Source organism: Trachinotus anak, unplaced genomic scaffold, assembly GCF_046630095.1.
Source record: "Trachinotus anak isolate AG129_WGS33_773 ecotype Australia unplaced genomic scaffold, CSIRO_AGI_Tana_v1 ptg000008l, whole genome shotgun sequence".
In the NCBI taxonomy this organism is placed as follows: Eukaryota; Metazoa; Chordata; class Actinopteri; order Carangiformes; family Carangidae; genus Trachinotus; species Trachinotus anak.
In genome coordinates, this window is record NW_027273859.1 from 14,401,234 (window position 1) to 14,420,134 (window position 18,901).

Here is an 18,901-nt window from a genome sequence, read left to right on the forward strand (position 1 = left end):
GAAGCATCATTTTAATTAAGACCTTAACACTCACACAAAGAAATCAAAGGCAGAGCTTTTGATTTGCCAAGTGTCTCAGGTATCTGGGCTATGAATGGCACTTTGTGCTCACTGCAACGGTTCTTACAACAGAGTCCAAAATAGTCCAACACTTTGTGAATTCCACTGTGGGTCTCTAAAGATCTTGCACTGGCAGCTTACAGCAAACCGAGTCTATTGCCTTGCCTCAGCAATTAGGTCAACCTTTCTTAATCCCATGAACACAATTTACTATAGATCTTCAAAATAAAATGGTCAAAAGGGCCTAAAAAGAACAAATGTTGTGAGACGTTGTAATTTATACAATAGAATTAACCGAATAATTTTATCTCATTTGAGTAATTAAAATCTTTGCAAATGCAATTATCTTGCAGAAGCTTAAGGAATTCATCCTCTCAAACCAAGGAGCATTGTCTGACCTTATCAACTATAGATCTGTGAAAACTGAAACCCCTGAAGGAGTGAAGGCTAATTTGATGAAAGGTCAAGGATTAACCTTCAGCTTTTTCACATAGTGTAGAGGTTACAATAGCTTTAACTTATGCCAGGGGTCTGTATAAGAATTTCAGAGTGGTGCTGCTATTCCTTATAAAAACATTTGTGAATACTCGACTGCAACGATTTTCAGAAAGAGCAGTCTCAGTTCTTATTTTTAAAACATACATCTCTAAGTTGCTTAAAACCTTGAGACTTCCAAGTTTCATCCAAGCTATCATAAATACCACAAGGCAGGGATGATGGCTGGACTACTTGCTGGCATAAAGACACAGTATAATATGACTTATTTTGTATGAGAAGATTTATTAAGGCTTTAAATACATGAAAATTGTGGGTGAACATTTAACAATGGCATACTGGTGTCACTAAATACTCCTTGCTGTATTTTATGGATAAGGAGAGCTTGTCTGTTAGTCATGGTAAGAGGTGATTAGTATTACAAAGATGTGTGTCAATGACAGGAACATTCAACAAATCAAACAGCTGCGAGACAGACATACATTCATTATTTTCATATAATAGTCTTGATTCCTTACAGCAGGTGTGTTAACTGTGACAGAGCTGACAATAATACAAGTGATGGATACATATTTAGATAAATAATCCATTTAATGGTATACTTTGATGAGGCTGTATTTGGATGACTGAGAATATATCCGAGCAGATATCTTAAAAAAAGACAGCTGAGGGCAACACTTGAACATTTCTATAGTGTCACAAGTGTGAATTATTACAGTGCACTGCATAACTTAAATGCAAGTTTTTTTTATGTGTATACAAAATTTATAAATTACAAACTAAAAATAAAGGGGAATTTTCAGATCATTTCACAATTGTCATTCAGCTAGATTTTGGTTTCTTCACCGATTTCACTCCTCACTGAGATGCAGACTGAGAATCAAGAATAATTTTGATACTGCATGGATTAAAGGCATCTACTGTATGAGGGTCGAGAAATGTGAAGTCCAACATAAAGAAAGGTACTGTGGGCTGTGGAGGAGGGAATGACTAGAAGTAGGTGGAGCAGAGGTGTATGGCTTCTGTGAGAGGACAAAAGAGCCCGGCTCTCGGCGTCATCCTAAATGTCGGAGCCCATCTCAGCACACTGTTTGTCTGATATGTGTGTAGCTAGAGACTCAATGATGTCCAACAGCAGCAGCTGGCTGAGAGACCGCAGGTTGGGGAGCTTGGATACCTTTGGGAGGGGAGGAGAGCAAACAAAAGAAAAAAAAATGAGCAATAAATTAAGAAAAGACAATGATGAGTCAAACAGAGGAATAAGCAGCACTTGATTGCTCATGCACGAAAAATGAAGATAAACATAAAGAAGCTTAACAGAAACATTAACACTCCGGCGAAGTAGGGCGAGAATTGAGTGCTTTGCTGTTTCTTTGAATAACAAGCAATAATCAGAGTGATACTATGACCCTCATCGGTATGTGATGAGGTGCTTGTACAGCCGGCTGGGCTGTAAACAGTTTCCTCCCTACGCAGAAGATGGAGGGTGATCCACTAGGAGGCCAAAGGTGTTGGCCTCTCGCAAAGACGATTGGGCTACAGGGTTAGCTCAGCTGCAGTGAGTGGGCAGCAAACCCCCAGGGCTCCGGATACAAGCCCACCCACCTTTATGAATTGGTGGACAATAATGTGCAGGCAGTGCTTTTTCATGTCCAGAGCCTGGGTCTTATCTGCTGCCTCCAGAATCTAAAGAGGGGGAAACACGAAGGGAGAAATGAGTGAAAAAATGATTCACACTGCATAAAAAAAAGAAATCTTCAAGTACAGGACAGCATTGTCACACTAGGTCACTGCTTCCCTCTGGGTGAAAACATAAATACCTGCAAGACATTCTCCACAGTGACGTTCATCTCCAGATTCTGCTTGCAGTAAGCCTGCAGCCTGTTATTGGAAAACCCATAGTAATATGGTGCAGCAAACAGATAGCTGTTTTAGCAAGAGTCAAGAAAAATGAAGAAAAGTTTTCTCTGTATGCAATACGGCAATAAAAATCTTTTAGATTTTCATTCTGCTTAAAATTCAGGACTGTGTGTTTTGACCACCTATGCAATCACTTTTACATATACTTCTATATGAATAAGATCATTATATACAACATATGTACATTTCCTGACGTGATAATGATGCTAACAAAACAACTAAAAGAGATACTGTGTTCCCTTTCTTGCATCCTGCACAAGCAGCAAGCATAATGACTTGAAGTTGAGGCCAAAGCAGACTTAAACCTAAACATAACCTGCTTATACTAATATGCCTAAAACCAAAGTTCTGGTTTGGTGGGCACCTTGGTGGTACTGACTTCGCTGAAGTAATACAAAAAACTAAATCAATACTTTTTTCCTAAATCAAGACCTTGATTGACAAGTTAGTTTATCACACTCAGCTACTGTGGTTAAGGCTTTCTCATCCCATCTCACCACAGCCTTGCTCTGCCACTGAAATGTGTATGTGTATAATGTGTGTTTCTGGCTCAAGGAATGAAAGTAGTGTCTCATTTAAGGAGCTGCTTTCAAAGGACTCTTTCTTCTTCTTTTTTAATTTTGCGGGCTCTGCCTGGGAAAGACTTAATCTTGAGAATGAAACTAAGGCTGTCTGACTTTGAGAAGGATACAGGGAATCCTCTGGAGGCATGTTGACATCACCATAGTAGATGTAACGCAGCATGGACTCAAAGGCCTGCTTACTTGGAACCATCTCACCAATAGAGATATTAACCTGACCATCCTCGGGCATGAAGGAGCGGAACATCGCCTCAAAGTAACTGAGAAACAAAAGTGCAAAAAGTACAAAATGTCAGAACCATCACTACAATAAAAAGGACCACAGTGTTTACAAGTACAGTGACTGATAATATAGGCATCTCCGAACAATTCTTGTACAGTTTCACATTATGTATGCAAAATGGATTTATCTCTGGTCCTCACACTGGGCCAAGTACATATCAGTTTAATTAAACTGTCATAAAGATGAAAGTAAAAGTCAAATCTGACTGAATACTTAACTTTACTTTAACAGTAAAAACCAGTACCAGAAAAAGTTAATTTAGCTGCGGACCAAAAGTTCTGCTTTATGCTATATGTGCACAAAGCAGATCATAAAACCTGCGCTGTCGCTACCTGGATCGGGCTGCCAGTATGGCTTTATGTGCAGGTCGTGGGTGTCCGTCTAACAGTAGAATAATGTCACAGAACTCCAGGCCGCCTCCCTCCAGGTAAGCCTTCATATCCTGCACCAGGGAGGTCCCAATGTCCACAGGCTGGTCTGAGTACAACCTGGGAGGAGGCTGCTGCTTTCGGCGCACTATCTCCACTATCAGAGGGGTGGACAGATGCTCAAACTCCTTTGTCATGATCACCTGGTTGAAGTGTGACTCCTTCACCACGAAATTAAGGCAATGTTCCTGGAAAAAAGAAAAATATCTTGAAATAACATATTGAAATAAATTATCATTTCTCTTTCCTCAGCATCAATGTTTTTAAAAAGTAATGTAACACAAAACTGCAGATCTTTATTTGACTGACCTCTTTTGGTTGAAAGTATAAATGTATTGTACTGAGGACACCCTGAACTTCAACCACTGGGGGGCAGTAAAAATGAAATTAGCAGCTGGTACTAATGCAGTTTTTCTGGCTGTACCTTGAGCTGGTCCAGTTGCAGCTTGTTGGCATTTTCACAAACACTGAGAACGTTCTGCAGGTCCACTGATGCCTCAATATACTGCACACACAGCTGCTCCAGGCGGGAAAGCTTAAAACTAAGAGCGAGTTTGTAAACATCCATGATCAGGAGAACATCCTGGACATGACCTATGAAGACAGGTAAAGCCAAGAACAAATGATCAACATTTTGTCTTTCTCTTTAGGATTAGTGCCCCATCTAAACATGACAAGCATGAGGAGAGAGCTACCTCTGCGCGGATACTGGATCTTGTCTGTGTAGAGGAACTGCATTAAGACTTCAAAAGGCTGGGCCTCTGCTTCCCTGATGGATACTTCTAGCAGCGGCTGTGTGCCTGATGGCCTGCTGCCTGCTGGGATATCCCTCGGGCCTCCAGCTGCCCCTTCATCATTCTCCTCACTGCTTTCCTGTTTAGTCTTCTGCAAACAGAGACAGAAAATTATGTAAGACTTTATATTTAACATTCCAGCTCTATGTATCAATAACCTCTTACTGTTCCAATTGTTTCTATGTAAATCTATAGTGTTCTAATAGTAGCTATGTTGATTTTGTATGTCACCTACAAACATGGTACCATCATAAATTATGCTTCTATAGCTGTTTTGCTCAAAAAAAACATTTATGTCAGTACCTCATCATCTTGCGATATCAGACTAGAGATCATCTGGGAATTAGATGATCTTTGTGTTTTCCTGTGTTATATTTCAGTGAAATGAACTACAAATGCCTCTCTCTCACTGACCCAAATCTTTCATGTGTATAAATATATTCTGACAACACTGATAGTCTTTCTTCGTCTCAGAGGAAATGGGGTGTACTTGCTGCGTGGCTCTGACCTGTCGTTGTCTATCCCGAGCCTGCAGGATCTTCTTCCGCAACCACTGACATCTTGCAGTCACTATGGCAATGTGCCCCAAGACTCTCTCCTCCCTCTGTAAACAAAACAACAAAAAAAGGAGTCAGACAGATGGACTAGAACTAGAATTACTGCCTTGAAGTCATGTGCCTTTGCCAACCAGCCAAGTTGCAGGAAATATGGTCACAATCTCGCCTTCCCAAGTTACAGCGATGAATAATGGCCAGAAGTGTTTTTGCAGAAGATCATGATGTCACAATGAAATTCACCTTTGACCATTTGGATATAAAATGTCAACACTTCATAATTTTATTCTATAATACATTTGTGTTAAATTGTGTCAATTAGTGTATCAATTTGTGAGTTATGGCATAAAAAAAAAAAAAAAGCATTTTGTGAGGTCACAGTGACCTTGACCTTAACCACCAAAATCTAATCAGCAATCCAAATTAAAGGGAATCCCTTTAGGAGATATTGCGTTCATGAGAATTGGACAAAGGGCAATATGGATGGATGGACAACCCGAACGCACAATGCCTCAAAACATGTTAGTAGGGTGATGTGAAATTTGAAAAACCTACCTCTCCCAGAATAAACTCCACGTCACAGAACTGACGGTTTTCCCACAGTTTGCCATAGTCCTCATGGAGAGTACACTTTGGATAACATGAGAACTGCAAGAGGAAGAAAATAACTGCTTTAGGAGGTAACCGAAAAACTAATATATCAACTCTCCAAGCAGATTTGAAGAACCCTATACTGTGTATCACTTATTATTATTATTATGTTTCAGTGATAACAACGTTAAGCCACTAACCTGGAATCTGTACATCTCCCCACTGCGCACATTGTTGTCCACCGTCCCTCCAAAGATGTACATGGCATCTTGAATCACAGCAGCAGCATGAAAGAGTCTCCCACTGGGCATCTGAGGATGCAAAGAGAGCAAATTCAGCTTTTAGTAGAAAGTGTCAGGAGATTCTTCAAAAGTACTGCTTCAAAACTTAAAGTTAAATATTTATTAATGAATATAAAAAGGTGGCACTAAAGGAACATCCTTAGTGTGATCAGCACTGATTCTACTGCCAAGTAGTTACGCTTCAGCCAGATCTGAACAATCATCAGGCTTTCTAGATATGTTTTTAGCAATAAATAATGCTATTCTAATGCTAATGTTCACACCTCACTGTCCAGGCTGGGTTGGATCACCTCCCAGGTCTGAGAATCGACATCGTAGCAGTGCAGCTCGTTGGGAAGAGTGTTGTCAGCAGCACCACCAAATACGTACAGGTGGCGGTCAAAAGCGACCATAGTGTGGCCATAGCGTCTCTGAGGAGGCGGAGGGGAGCCCCGCAATAAATGTTCAGTAGGGATACGTGTCCACCTGAGAAGATGGAGTAACAGGAATGTTTAGTGACATGTAACACTGACAACTACAGAAATGAGTATCAAAATATATAAGGAAAGGCTTTGCTCACATGTGACCCTTGAACTCAAACTGGAAGAGGTTATTAGTGATCTTGGCTCCACTCTGGCCAGAAAACACAAACATCTTATCTCTGCATACGGCTACAGGGAAGTTACAGCAAGATGGAGGAATCTCACCACTCTGATCAATCTGATGGACACAAAGGCAGAGACAGAGACGCTAACACACATACATACAGTATTTCAGGGCAGTTTACCCTTAATGCACTTCTCATTAACTATGGAAATTTGTTATACTAGCCTCTTCCCAACACGCATGTTCTCGATCCTGCAAACTGACGGTCCACATGTCGTTCAGCCTGCACATATGGAAAATATCTTATTATGCGCAATAAAACAAAGTGTGGATGTCTCAAAAGATAAAAACAACCAAACAAAATCAAACATACCTGGCATTTCCATCATAGCCAGCAAATATCCACAGTTTATCACTGTAGACTGTGGCTCCATGTGCAGATCTAGCCACTGGGAGGCTAAAACAGAGACAGAGGACTGATAAATATTTCCACTAACTTTATCCCCCAGACAAACAAAAGTGGTTGTGCTCCATTACAAACCGAGAAAACACAAACATGGGGAGAAAATGCAAACTAATGATAATTAAACTATGTACTACAAATGGCATAAATCGTTCTTCCCTAGATTTGAAAACATTTTCACTTGATTTTTAATATTCAAAATAAAACCAAATAAAATCCCATATTTGTTATTGAAAAAGAAACAACTGAAATAACCACTCCCACTCTAGATTTGAAACACAATTTAAACATTAAAAAAAAAAACAAAAAAAACATTACCTCCCCTCCACTTTCCATTCAGTCCACTGCCCTGTTGCAAACTTGTACTCAAAAAGGTCATTTTTGTTTTTCAGGTTTGAGTTTGAGTAAATGTCTCCTGTGTAGCCCCCTGGAATATATTGAAGTCCAACAATACAGCATCAATATCACATGAGTTTGAAAAGCACAGAATGAATAACAACTGATTTTGAAGACGATAAGATTATAAAATTCACCAAAAACAAACATGCTGCTGCCATAGACTACAGCTGAATGGTGATATCTGGGAGCAGGTGGAGTTCCAGTGGTGAAAGCTCTGTAAAATATATCATAAGGAGCCATTAGATCATGTTCTACAGTTTGTTTTTTTATTTTATTTTATTAATGATTCCTGGATTATAGGGGCTGCAATCTTACCGACACCATGAGCAGTCCTTCACATCAAAGCGGAGCAAGTCATTCAGCATGTTCTTCCTGTTGGGTGACACATAATTTAACTGTATGTTGTGGTCAAGAAGTAAGAGGTAGAAATGCATGTCACTGTGCATTAGTACTCACCCATTGTCTCCCCCAAACACGTATATAGCATCTCTGTATGCCACAACAGTGTGCTTGCTGCGCCTGTATATAGTCACATGAAGTTCAGGGCGAGTGTGATAATAATATAATATTATGTGGTGAATAGTTTAATGAAGATGCTTCTACTCATCTGTCAGCATGTTACCTTGCACCAACAAACTCATCACACGGAGGGAGTCTTCTCCAGCGATGAACTGTCTCAAATGGGCCAAAATTGAGCGTCAAATATTCCACGCTGTCGGAACAACTGTGGTCGAAATCAACACTCGGGGCTACTTTGGTTGATTTACAAGACATTGTTGCTAACTCATCGGGCTGAATCACTCCTCAGGGCCACTCATCAGCAGGGACGTCCACCGTTAACGCCATCGTCAATGTGAGTCCTCCGGCGGCGAGAGCTAATGTTTCTGCCACCTCTGATTTAGGTGGGGCCTCCGCACCCCTGTTTGTGTTGCTCTACTGTCCGGGTTTCACGGCAGAGGACCGTAGTCTTCCGGCTAACACTTAGCCTATAACGATGCTAAAAACTAACATGACTAGCCTTGACTAGCTTACTAGCTTTACGCTACTGCTAAGCTGCAAAACAAGTAACAACAACAACTACGGCGAATTAAAAGTTACAGCTTCTAAAATACATTAAAAAATCTGCGTAACCGGCTTAATATCCAGCTGGTGTTTACACCAATTGAATGAGTTCGCATTTAGGTATTAGCCTCCGAAGCTGAACTAGCAAAACAACAGTGCTAGCTGACATTAAAGAGCACAGCTGCCCAACCACGCCCCCATGAGCCCGGGGAGTACTTCACTTCCTCTAGTGCAGGGCTGTCACACTCAAATACACAGAAAATTTAAAACTTGGACAAAGTCGCGGGCCAACATTAATATTTATTGAAAAAATCTTCCTCCAGATATAACAATGAACCTTTTCATATGGACCCAAACAAGTTTTGCTTAAACATTGAATATGGAACAAGCAAAGCTTAATACTATACAATATATAACTTAATATTGCAAACATGCAAAACCGAATTTCAAATAAAAAAAAAACACATCAATGGCATTCATTTCTTAAATAAAATTTAAATAAAAATCGTATGCCTCTTTTTTTATTTGCAGCTTTCTGATTCAGATTTCAACAGTAACCTTTTTTCCACAGGCTAATAATAAATTTAAAAATAAAATAACAACATTAAACTGTTACTCCTGTTTTCGCCAAAACACCAGCAGAGCATTCTGGGATTTGTAGTTATTGTGTCGTACTGCACTCCGCCCCATGGATGTATTATAAGATTATAATATTGTATAATTATAATATGTATTATAATACATCCATGGTTTGCCCCGCAGCATGGCAGTAGTATTAGCGATACATGCGCTGTATAATACCGGCGGGCCAGCTCTAGTAGTCATTGGGTATTGTCTCCTGGGCCAAATGTAATTACACTGTGGGCCAAATTTGAGTTTGACACCTATGCTCTAATGTGAAATCAAGACTAGATGGAAACCGAGTATACTTTATGGTTGGACCATAGATGGTGAAGCAGCAAAATTTATCATTTACAGACTTGTAAAAAAATGACCCTGTCACGTCTCATCTGCATTTTTAGCGTCAGCTGCTATCAGCTCTTCATGTGTTTTCTTCTCCCCCTACTCTCTGTGCTCGCATATACAGCATTGTAATGCAGCCGCATTTGCAGTAAAGCTGTTCTCATTTACATGTTTTTCTGTTTTTGTTTTTCAGACAACAGAATACATTTGAAATGGTGACAGAAAAGCAATCCATCAAGACCACATGTTAACTTAAACCATCTCCAAGCTGCAAAAATCCAGATCTTATGACCTCAACTTTGTCTGAGAAAATAGCCATACACATAAGTTATAGTCTTATAGGCCTGTGCTGTGGTTTCGTCTACATTTAGTTGTGAAATTAAACAATTTGTCTCTCACTAAGTGCACAGCCTCCATTGGGTTATTGGCTAGGGGCTTTTTTTTTTTTTATTTAAGTGACCCCTTACACAACCACTGTAAGCTGACCTGTCACCAGCCCAGCAGCTACACTTTAAAATGTGCTGCAGCCCCGACAGAATTTAAAAACACACAACTGAGGCGTCTCACACGGAGGCCCTGACACTTGCAGGAGCACCAACCCCGGGATAGGATGCTACAGATCCGCTCTACCTGTCCCCTGCATCTGTGTCTCCTTGAGTGTGCTCTGTAAATAATGCATCATGACCTCCCTGCTGTTGTCTGTGTCCTCTCAGCCCGAACAGAAAAGTACACTCGTCTGACCGTGGAAGGAGTCAATTGCCTTTTAAGTTGGTTAACCCCTGTTTAAAACTCACTTATATACACAAATTCGGTGTAAAAAGGGTACGAATACAGCAGAAAATGCAGGCTGTAACCCCCCTCCAATAGAAACTGCTCCAATTTACTTTGAAAGAGCAAGAGCCAATAGGGAGACTCTAATTCGGTTATGTGGCCTTTGGCTGACCAATGGTGGAATATGATTATTCAACTATGATCACTCAGTCAGTCACAGTGGTTATGGGGCTGGTTACTCTATGGCCCAGCCAAAAAAAGGGTCATAATTTTTAATCCTGAGCCACAGGTTGTGTATTCAGTGTATACTGTCGATATATACATTTTCAAAGATACTAATGTGCATAACGCATTAATAAAGGGTGTAATTAAGATTTTCTAATATTGAAAAATAAATGAAGAAATACTTTAATGGGTCAAAGGGGACCTCCTGATGTCTCTTTGCCACTTTGGTATACTATCTCCATCCCAAACAATTTTCAGCAGACAGTCCTCTTGCGTTGTTCATTCCCAATGGCCACTGCCAACATTAGTTTACTTACTCAGTAGCTGGTGGTTGTTTATCTTGGTCCATTCTTTCAATATGAGATTTTTTTCAACTTATTCAAAGATGTTGGGATGTCATATACACTCATACATGATAAATCAAGAACAATCCTGCTTATTATTATACATATTAAAGATGAAATCATAGATAGAGAGAATCTTAACAATCTTTATGAATCAGACATTTAATACATGCAGTATTACATGTAATTTTCACTTTATTTTTGAGGATAAAATGATTATCACATGTTGCTGGGAGCGATGGGGAAATGTATGGAGGACAAAATCAGTAAATTACAGATAAATGAATCAATAACTGAATCCATTACTGAATACAAAACACTATAAACAAAGTATTAAATGCATAGAAATACACAAAATATAATATGTAGGCGAATGTACACAAATGAAGAAATAAATAAGTGATACAGTGCATTATCAGGGAAAAACATCTATTTATTTATCAATTTAATTCCCTTTATTTCTGCAGGAAATAAAGGGAAATTTCTGCTGTGATTATGATGCTGTGTAAACACTTGTAGGTGGTGTTTAACGCTGTTAGTCATGGTCATAGTGCCTTTCCGGATAGGACTTACCCTACTTGGCCGACAATGAATTTTTTTGGCTCACCACACAACAAAGTCCCACTACATCATAATTCGTACCTACGATGACACCTGACAGGGGCAAATGCCATTAGGATTAACACTGTGGTATCAGGAGAAAGAGGAGAATTGGCTACAACTGGAAGGTGCCCTTGAAAAGCAATAATAGTATATCATATAGCAGAAAACTCAACTGATAAGGAAAATAAATGAATAATGAGATTATTTTTCTTCTTGATTACACAGTGCTGTACCATGTATTTAATTTATTCACTTCTTTGCGTATTATTCCTCAGATCATCTTTAATTTTGTCATTTCAGGGAAAGCACTGGTGTAATTAACAGCAATAATTGTGGCTACATTTGATTTAGATGATGTAGTCCTGGGTCCTGGATAAGAGTGAACATTAATGCTGTCAGTTGTACCTGTGGTTTCCCCTGTTATGACAAGTGACAAGTGCTATTAGAAATCTGCGCACATCTATTTTTCTTTAAGTGACAGCTGATTTTGTCCTCCATAGACAATAATGTGGGATGGAATATTTAAACATACATTCACTATTTTCACATCTGTATTTTAGCTGTTAGTGGGAATTCAGTCGCTTACAATTTAAATGTTTCAACTTTGGGGAATGGACACCAAAGTGTTGGACAACATTTAACTCAAAGTGGAGTATGATTCTTCAAACAACTTAAACAATTTGGCAGGGATGATCGCAATTAATCTTCACTCCATCGTAGTTAACTCAACTGCTCCATTGGGACAAGCTCACATCTGAGAGTAAGAACATTTTAATGTCTGAAAATTGACTCATAAACACAGAGAACAATACTAGGCCTCATCTGCATGCAGCAAACTGGTTCAGTATTTGTAGATTGTGTGGTCAACAGTATTTTTTTTCTCAAGCACCCATCGGATACATTACAGTGCACAATCATATGAAATGCAAATACATTTACAACAAAATGAGACAGAGACTTTTAACCTCTCTTTCAGCCACACAGTCAGATTTCTCTTCTTTGAATACAGTCTTGAGTTGAATTGGCTAGTCTAGGTGACATGTCTAGTCACCAGTTAATGATATCTCGGACATGGCCCCACAGCTTGGTGATCCACAGGTTCACCCCAAGCTCTGTTAAGTATTGAAGCTCTGGCGTCAACATCTTACGGCACAACTTCCGATGTGCCTTGTCCACATTCTTCTTCAGGTTATAGCCCATGATGGACTTCTCTCCAATGGGTTGCCAGGGCTGCATGGCTGTCTCTTGGATGCTGCCAGCTTCCACAGCTCGACCCCCTTCAATGCAGATGGATGCCATCTCTGCGTTCCTTCTCCTGAGCTCTGCCACATCCGCAGCCATCTGCCGCTGTCCATATGCATCTACTTTCTTCCAAAAGGTTTGGTTGAAATGCTGATATAGCTTCCAGTCAATAGCGTTCCACTCAAGGGCCCTGGCCCTCAGCTCAGGGGTGAGTTTAGACACAGTGGATCCCTTGCGGGCGTTGAGCTTAAAGAAGAGCAAGTCGTCCATCTCCCAGCAGAGGGCATCCTTGAGCAGGATGAGTGATTCCTCAAAGTATTCCACCAACATGACCAGCTGAAAACGGTCAGTGATGAATTTGATTCCTTCTTCTACCCGTGGATCATCCAGCTCCAGAGTGTTGTCCTGTCCAAAGTCAAAGAACAGCAGATTCTTGAGGTAGAAAGAGTTGAAGCCCTGTGGATCAAAGTAGTAAAGGGGGTCACGTAGAAACTCAGTCAGCTTATCATCACCTGGTATCTTCCAGGTAAAAGGCACCAGCCGGCCAAAGTAGTGAAAGGACGACTCAAAAAGCTCTGCAGGGTCTCGGAGAATAGTGATGTAGGAAGTGTCCGTAGGGAGCAACTTGGCCACCTCAGGTGCATTGAAGCGCATGTGATTACAGATTATATTGAAACACATTCCTGGTCTGTAGTCTTTTACCTGGGAGCGCTCGAAAAGAGACGGATAGAAAAAGTCATTTCTGCTGTCAGGAAAGGCAAATTTAAGCCGGTGCTTCTCTCCAAAGCGGAAAAGGATGTTCAGGAAGGTGCTGCTGGCTGTTTTGTGGGTCTTCATGAACATGATATCGACTTTAGGAGCGCAGGTCTGACCATGGGTTTGGTGTGAGCTGTTTGTGGTTGGTTTAGGGTGAAGCTGAGATGGACGGTGGGCACAGGAGTAAGGCACTGGAACCCTACAGAGAGGAAAACAGGGGAAACAATGAAACAATAAATGTGCTAATATTGCTGATGAAGTTTACTCCCACACAAAATAAAGAAAATCAACAAAACCGTCACATTTGAGAGGCTGGTACCAGAAAAGCGTTTTTTCTTGAAAAATTAGTGATTTTTTTTCTTGTTGATCAACTAATTGATTCACCTCTAAAACACAGTTATTATTGAAGAAATCTGATATACTGTATGTTTTACATGATGTTTTTATAGAGCACATATGCGCCAGTGTGATGATTCTTACTCCGGCAGACTGAAGTGGATCTGTGGAGTGGAGAGGCAGTAGAGCAGGATCATGCAGCTGGTCAGGAGGGTACCCAGGACCAGACCTTTGCACATGGACCTCCACTGCCTCCCTTGCTTGCCAGTCATGGTGCAGCAGTGTCAAGGATTACCTTAAAAACACAGAAAATCATTATCATCAACATGAGGTTAAGCATTTCCTACGTTATTGTTATTCTCTGGATAGATAGAGGAAGAAAGCCAACACTTTCTAGATTGTTGTTGTGGACAGAATGACGACGCTGAATCATTTATTTAGATGGTAACTTGGAAATTAATTGTAGTGTAAAATGACTCCATAGATTATTATCTTCTCTGGTTTCTGTGTGGACACAATAACATGAACAGTTGTAAAATATAAACCAACCCAATGCAAAAGTCTGTGACAGAGATATGTTGGTTCACTAATGTATTTCTACACTATACTACCTCTGTTATTCAAAAAGGTTAGCTGGTAGTTTTTAATGCAGCTTTTATGTTGGATTGTGTTTCAAATTTGGTGTTAATCTAATTGTGTCCACTACCTGTAGCTCTGGCAGGGATGCACACAACTAAACACAAACAACATATTAAATGAATTTGTCCAAAATCATTAATATTAGAAATCTAAATTCTGTTATGAAATGGACCTCTCCTTTACAGGTTCAGAGAAGGAGAGGTTGAAAATTCTTTCACGTGATGTTTTTTTGGTTAAAAAAAAAAAAGACAAGGGTCTCTAATAGCAGCTCCAAGAACTGTAATCTTTGTGTAGAGTGCACTATTGTCATCAGGTAGACCATAATTTAAGGTGTTGACGAATATGTACCCATAGGTACATAACTTCTACTTGACACAGTTTCAGTGTTAACCTCATTTCATGTGGCTGTCCACGTCATAAACATTGTAAACACCGGGTGTAGTAAAAATTGTATGGTGAACTACAAAATGACATACTTGCGCCTTGAAATGACCAACCCTGTGTTTCTCAGCTGCCCTATAAGATAAATAATGCATCATAGTGGAAAGTGATATTGCATTCCCCCTTGCAGACTGCGGTAAGACGAGCCACCTGCTGACTCAGCTATACAAGTCACGAAATGACACTCACCACCTGGAATTTAAGGCATTATGTGACCCAAGGTGACCCCAATACAGGGCAGATCCTGGAGAGATTTTCAGTTTTTATTGGCTTTTTCAAAGAAAAAAGAACAGAGAATTTATCAGTATGTATTTTGACCATTTTTTTAAAACAATTCTGTGTTAACCTGTGTTTATAATCTAGCAGAGACTGATCTTCAGCATAATCAGCAAATGTGCTCAGTTTCCCCTACATTTTAATGCTCAGTTTCTATCTTAAGAATGATATTCTGAACTAACTTCACCACAAGAGGACTCTGATCACTGTAAACTGTGATGAACCATGTCCCTTTGCCACAGGAAACGGAGCAAAATTATGAGTTAAAATCAGCTAAAGCTCAGTTTCAGAAAACAAATAGTCTTTGTTCCATATTTGTTAGAGGGCTTGTTATCTCGCACAGCCATTGGTGGAAGAAATATTTAGACCCTTCAATAAAAGTACTAGTAGTACAGTGTAGTCCATTGCTACTGAAGTGTAAGTACAAAGTAGGCTATTATTAGCAAAATTTACTTAAAATATTAAAAGTAAAAGTACTAATTCTGCCATAAAATGGACCTGTGACTGATATATTATTACTTTTGTAGCTAGTTGATGTGGAGTGAGTTTTAAATAGTTTATATACAATACAGTATAGCTACATGTTAGTTCAGTGAATCCCATTCTCGGGCCGGGCCCCTCCAAAGGGTCACAAGATAAATCTGAACAGTTATGAGATGGATAAGGGGAGAGGAAAGAAGAAAAAACAAAGTTCAGACATATTTAACACCTGGACCTCAGAACAGTAACTTAAGTTAAAGAATCTGAGAAGTTTAGAGGGGAAATGTCTTTTTAGTGGATCTACTAACAGCATAAAATGTGACAAGTCCCAACAACTACTACTGGTTTAATCTCAAACAATTTATTATATTTTATAGCCTTTTTAAAACTTATGTCTTTGTAAAATTGTAATTTGCAATGTAACAAGTAACTACAGCTGTCAAATAATGAAGTGAATCAAAAAGTACAATATTTTCTCCTGAAATGTAGAGTAGTGAAGTATGAAGTAACATACTTGAGGCGATGTGTGTATTTCCACCACTGGGAGCAACACAAAGTGTAGAGAGATTTGGCTGACAGTGACATACAGATGAAATGGCATGTTACCACTTTCAGCTGCATTGTTACTAAGTGTGGGAATTTTGTTTAACGATAGGGTTTTTGAACTGGGACAGAAAATCTGAGATAAATAATTCAAATAAAACCCAATTTTTCTTTTCCCCCCATTTGTGTGTCTCTGTGTCTGGGGCTGGGTGTGGTGTCCGTTATGCTGTTTGGGACATTTCCCTCCTTTTCTGTTAGGGAAAATAACTGAAGTTAAAATAATTTTGACCATGATTATGTTTGTAAATCACACACCAGTTTTAATGAATCCATGCTTAATTGTAAATGTGATAGCCTTTCTAGACTAGTCGTGTGTCATTTATTATTCATTTTTGGATTTAGTCCAGCTTTGGGATTATGGCTTGAGGTAGATGTCTCAAACCCTCAAACCGGCTTGAGTTACTATATGTGCTTTGGTCCTATGAACTGTAGAGTTACGTTTTAGGTTCAATCTTATCAGCGTTATTATACAAACATTACTCTCCAAACACAGCTAAAAGGACTATTCCCGCTATTCATGAAGGGGCCATTATGGAGATGTGAGAGAGCTTTCTCTCTGCCATGAGAAGCTCTCTGATGGGAGACATTGGAGGACAAAGCTCATTCAGGTGGAACAGTTTGGCTGGCAAATGTTAACTTAAAGTAAGCAATATTATTTTCCAGTAATAACCTCAAAACCTGAGGTCTTACGAACAAATAAAAGGCATTGTTGATTTTGGGGCTAGCTGATATCATTGTTTGTTCAAGTTTTCCCTCAAAGTCCCATGTATGTCCTTGCAGGATGTATATTAGTATAAGGTAATCCTTTACCCTGAAATGTCCTCACACCTACTCAGCATAACCTACATACAATGTTACGGCCCACATTTAGCCTAAAAATGTTTACCGTGAGCTTTGTATGGCTGCACACCAAACCCAAAGACAGATTTATTTATTTCCCTGGTATAATAGGAACTCAAGAGTAAGTTGGATTTTAGTTAAGAGTAAACACAACACAGGACTTTGTTGAACTGCTTTCCTTGTCTGCATTTTATGCAACAAAGCTGAAGGTATTGTATAGTATAGACATATAGTATAATAATGTCTTAATTTTGTTTATCATATCAATATTACTAAGACCATTTTGGAGAGAAAACTTTCAATAGGCAAGAGAAGGCTTTCTTACCGTCATACATAAATCCAAAGAAAAACTAATGGGAGTGTTTCTTTTCCAGCTGCATTGTCTTCTTCCTTGCCAATCCACCTCCAGATGACTAATGCAAGTTGGTCTCCCTCCTACAGCTGTTCTTATGTCTGATCTCGACATACACATACTGTTATAGACCCAGCACAGCCCCGCGCTCCCCTTATCACATGTCCAGTGCCACAGAGCTCATTCATCTGGTTGCTGCTCCTCTTCTCCTCTTTCGCTCTACCTCTCTGCATGCACACCTGATGCCTCGGGCTACCTGCCGCCTCCCCCTCAACTTTCAATTCCAAAACTGCACTTGCTGCATAAAGCACTGCAGGGAGGCTCATCTAACCACCAGTGACGTCAAGTCCTCTGTCAGGGGATGTGCACTTGTCAGAGTGCAAATGAGGGGAGGGTGGGAGAGAGGCTGTATAGTCCCTGTTCTGTGTCTACATACAGAGGGCTATTGAGTGCAGACACTGGAGTTTGAGCTGCAAGCTGATAGGAGGGGTACAAAACAGCATAAAAAGAACAAATGCAGAAAGCCAGAGCACAAAGGCTCTAATTGTACCACTTGATCAAGACTGTTTTGTGTTTTGTTTGAAATGCTTATTTAGCAAGCTGTGTCTACATGTGCTGAAGACAAATGTACACAGGACAGCTATTAAATTTGGCATCATGGATTAAGCAATTATCTTGGCAAACTGAGAAAAACTAACAAAGCCTGAAATGTCACGCAATAATTGTGTGTATATATTTAAAATAGTTTTTTTCCATTTATAAGGAATTAATCTATTTTCCTCAAAAATGTTTTCCTGCAGTTTGTGGGTTATAAGCATTCAATATTTTAACATGTCAGAATTATGATACAGCAGCAAGTATCTTATGCTTATGAAACTGCCATTCTCAGTAGTCTCTCTTGTGAAAGACAGCAGACTTCAATAGAGAATGAAATGAACATTCAACCATGAGTGACAAGTCTATTTGGCTCTGCGTGCCAGGATGTAGCAATATGTGGTCATAATGCCTCAACCACTACAGTATGCGTGAGCTTGTTTGCTCTCTCCCTCTCTCTACTGTGGCCCCAATTCCTGGAGGGCATGCTGGATTTGTGCTGCTCATCCCACAGTTGTCATGCTCGGGCTCGACACTGCTGCTTTTGTTGTGCAGAGCGTGCCTTTGCCTGCAGGCACCCATAGTGCCAGGCTGAGACCTGGACTGGGTGGGCATGTGTGGAACGCAGATCAGGGTGCGAGAGGGGGCAGGGAGTGTCACAGACTGAATGAGGAGATTGAGGAGTGCTGATGACTGGCCTGGCCTTTGGCCCACCAAGATCACAGCAGCATCTCAGGGGGCAGAGGGGCTTATGCTCCTTCGTCATCAGCACCCACTGCTTATGTGTGGACCAATCCATACACAGCTTTGGGACCTGACACCCTAGGGCTGCACCTCTGTCACGAAGAGACTAATTGCTTTCTTGAATCATATATAATCCTTGAATATGCCACCCAGTTGCACAATGTGAAGAAACACA

At 40.1% G+C, this 18,901-nt stretch overlaps 2 protein-coding genes across 3 annotated transcripts; both read right to left on the reverse strand.

The window, feature by feature from the left end:
• Window positions 1–820: 820 nt before the first annotated feature.
• On the reverse strand, window positions 821–8,704 carry lztr1 (leucine zipper like post translational regulator 1). 2 transcript variants are annotated; one of them, XM_071482845.1, is made up of 19 exons: window positions 8,078–8,704; window positions 7,912–7,974; window positions 7,771–7,827; window positions 7,590–7,669; window positions 7,375–7,483; window positions 6,967–7,050; window positions 6,819–6,876; window positions 6,568–6,707; window positions 6,272–6,473; window positions 5,907–6,017; window positions 5,671–5,763; window positions 5,070–5,165; window positions 4,463–4,652; window positions 4,192–4,361; window positions 3,672–3,955; window positions 3,167–3,316; window positions 2,376–2,481; window positions 2,161–2,241; window positions 821–1,732 (listed from the first exon to the last, which is right to left on the reverse strand). In XM_071482845.1, the coding sequence occupies exons 1-19, from the start codon at window positions 8,227–8,229 to the stop codon at window positions 1,616–1,618; spliced, it is 2,343 nt and encodes a 780-aa protein (XP_071338946.1). In that variant the 5' UTR covers window positions 8,230–8,704; the 3' UTR covers window positions 821–1,615. The 2 variants fall into 2 exon arrangements, with proteins under 2 accessions (XP_071338946.1, XP_071338947.1); XM_071482846.1 differs by having other exon boundaries at window positions 4,463–4,649; window positions 8,078–8,371.
• A 2,250-nt stretch (window positions 8,705–10,954) lies between these two features.
• gal3st1a (galactose-3-O-sulfotransferase 1a) lies at window positions 10,955–18,776 on the reverse strand. Its single transcript, XM_071482849.1, has 3 exons — window positions 17,362–18,776; window positions 13,902–14,052; window positions 10,955–13,620 (listed from the first exon to the last, which is right to left on the reverse strand). Exons 2-3 carry the CDS (start codon window positions 14,027–14,029, stop codon window positions 12,471–12,473), a joined length of 1,278 nt encoding a protein of 425 aa, XP_071338950.1. The 5' UTR covers window positions 14,030–14,052; window positions 17,362–18,776; the 3' UTR covers window positions 10,955–12,470.
• Between the last annotated feature and the right edge of the window lie 125 nt (window positions 18,777–18,901).

Excerpts from the sequence above, each read along its gene's own strand:
- lztr1 (XM_071482845.1), bottom strand. The coding sequence starts at position 8,229 with ATGTCTTGTAAATCAACCAAAGTAGCCCCGAGTGTTGATTTCGACCAC. Across the intron at positions 3,317-3,671 it reads ATACTGGCAGCCCGATCCAG|TTACTTTGAGGCGATGTTCC; the intron begins GTAGCGACAGCG and ends TTTGTTTCTCAG. Across the intron at positions 2,242-2,375 it reads CTGTGGAGAATGTCTTGCAG|ATTCTGGAGGCAGCAGATAA; the intron begins GTATTTATGTTT and ends CCCCCTCTTTAG.
- gal3st1a (XM_071482849.1), bottom strand. The coding sequence starts at position 14,029 with ATGACTGGCAAGCAAGGGAGGCAGTGGAGGTCCATGTGCAAAGGTCTG. Across the intron at positions 13,621-13,901 it reads ATCCACTTCAGTCTGCCGGA|GGTTCCAGTGCCTTACTCCT; the intron begins GTAAGAATCATC and ends TCCTCTCTGTAG.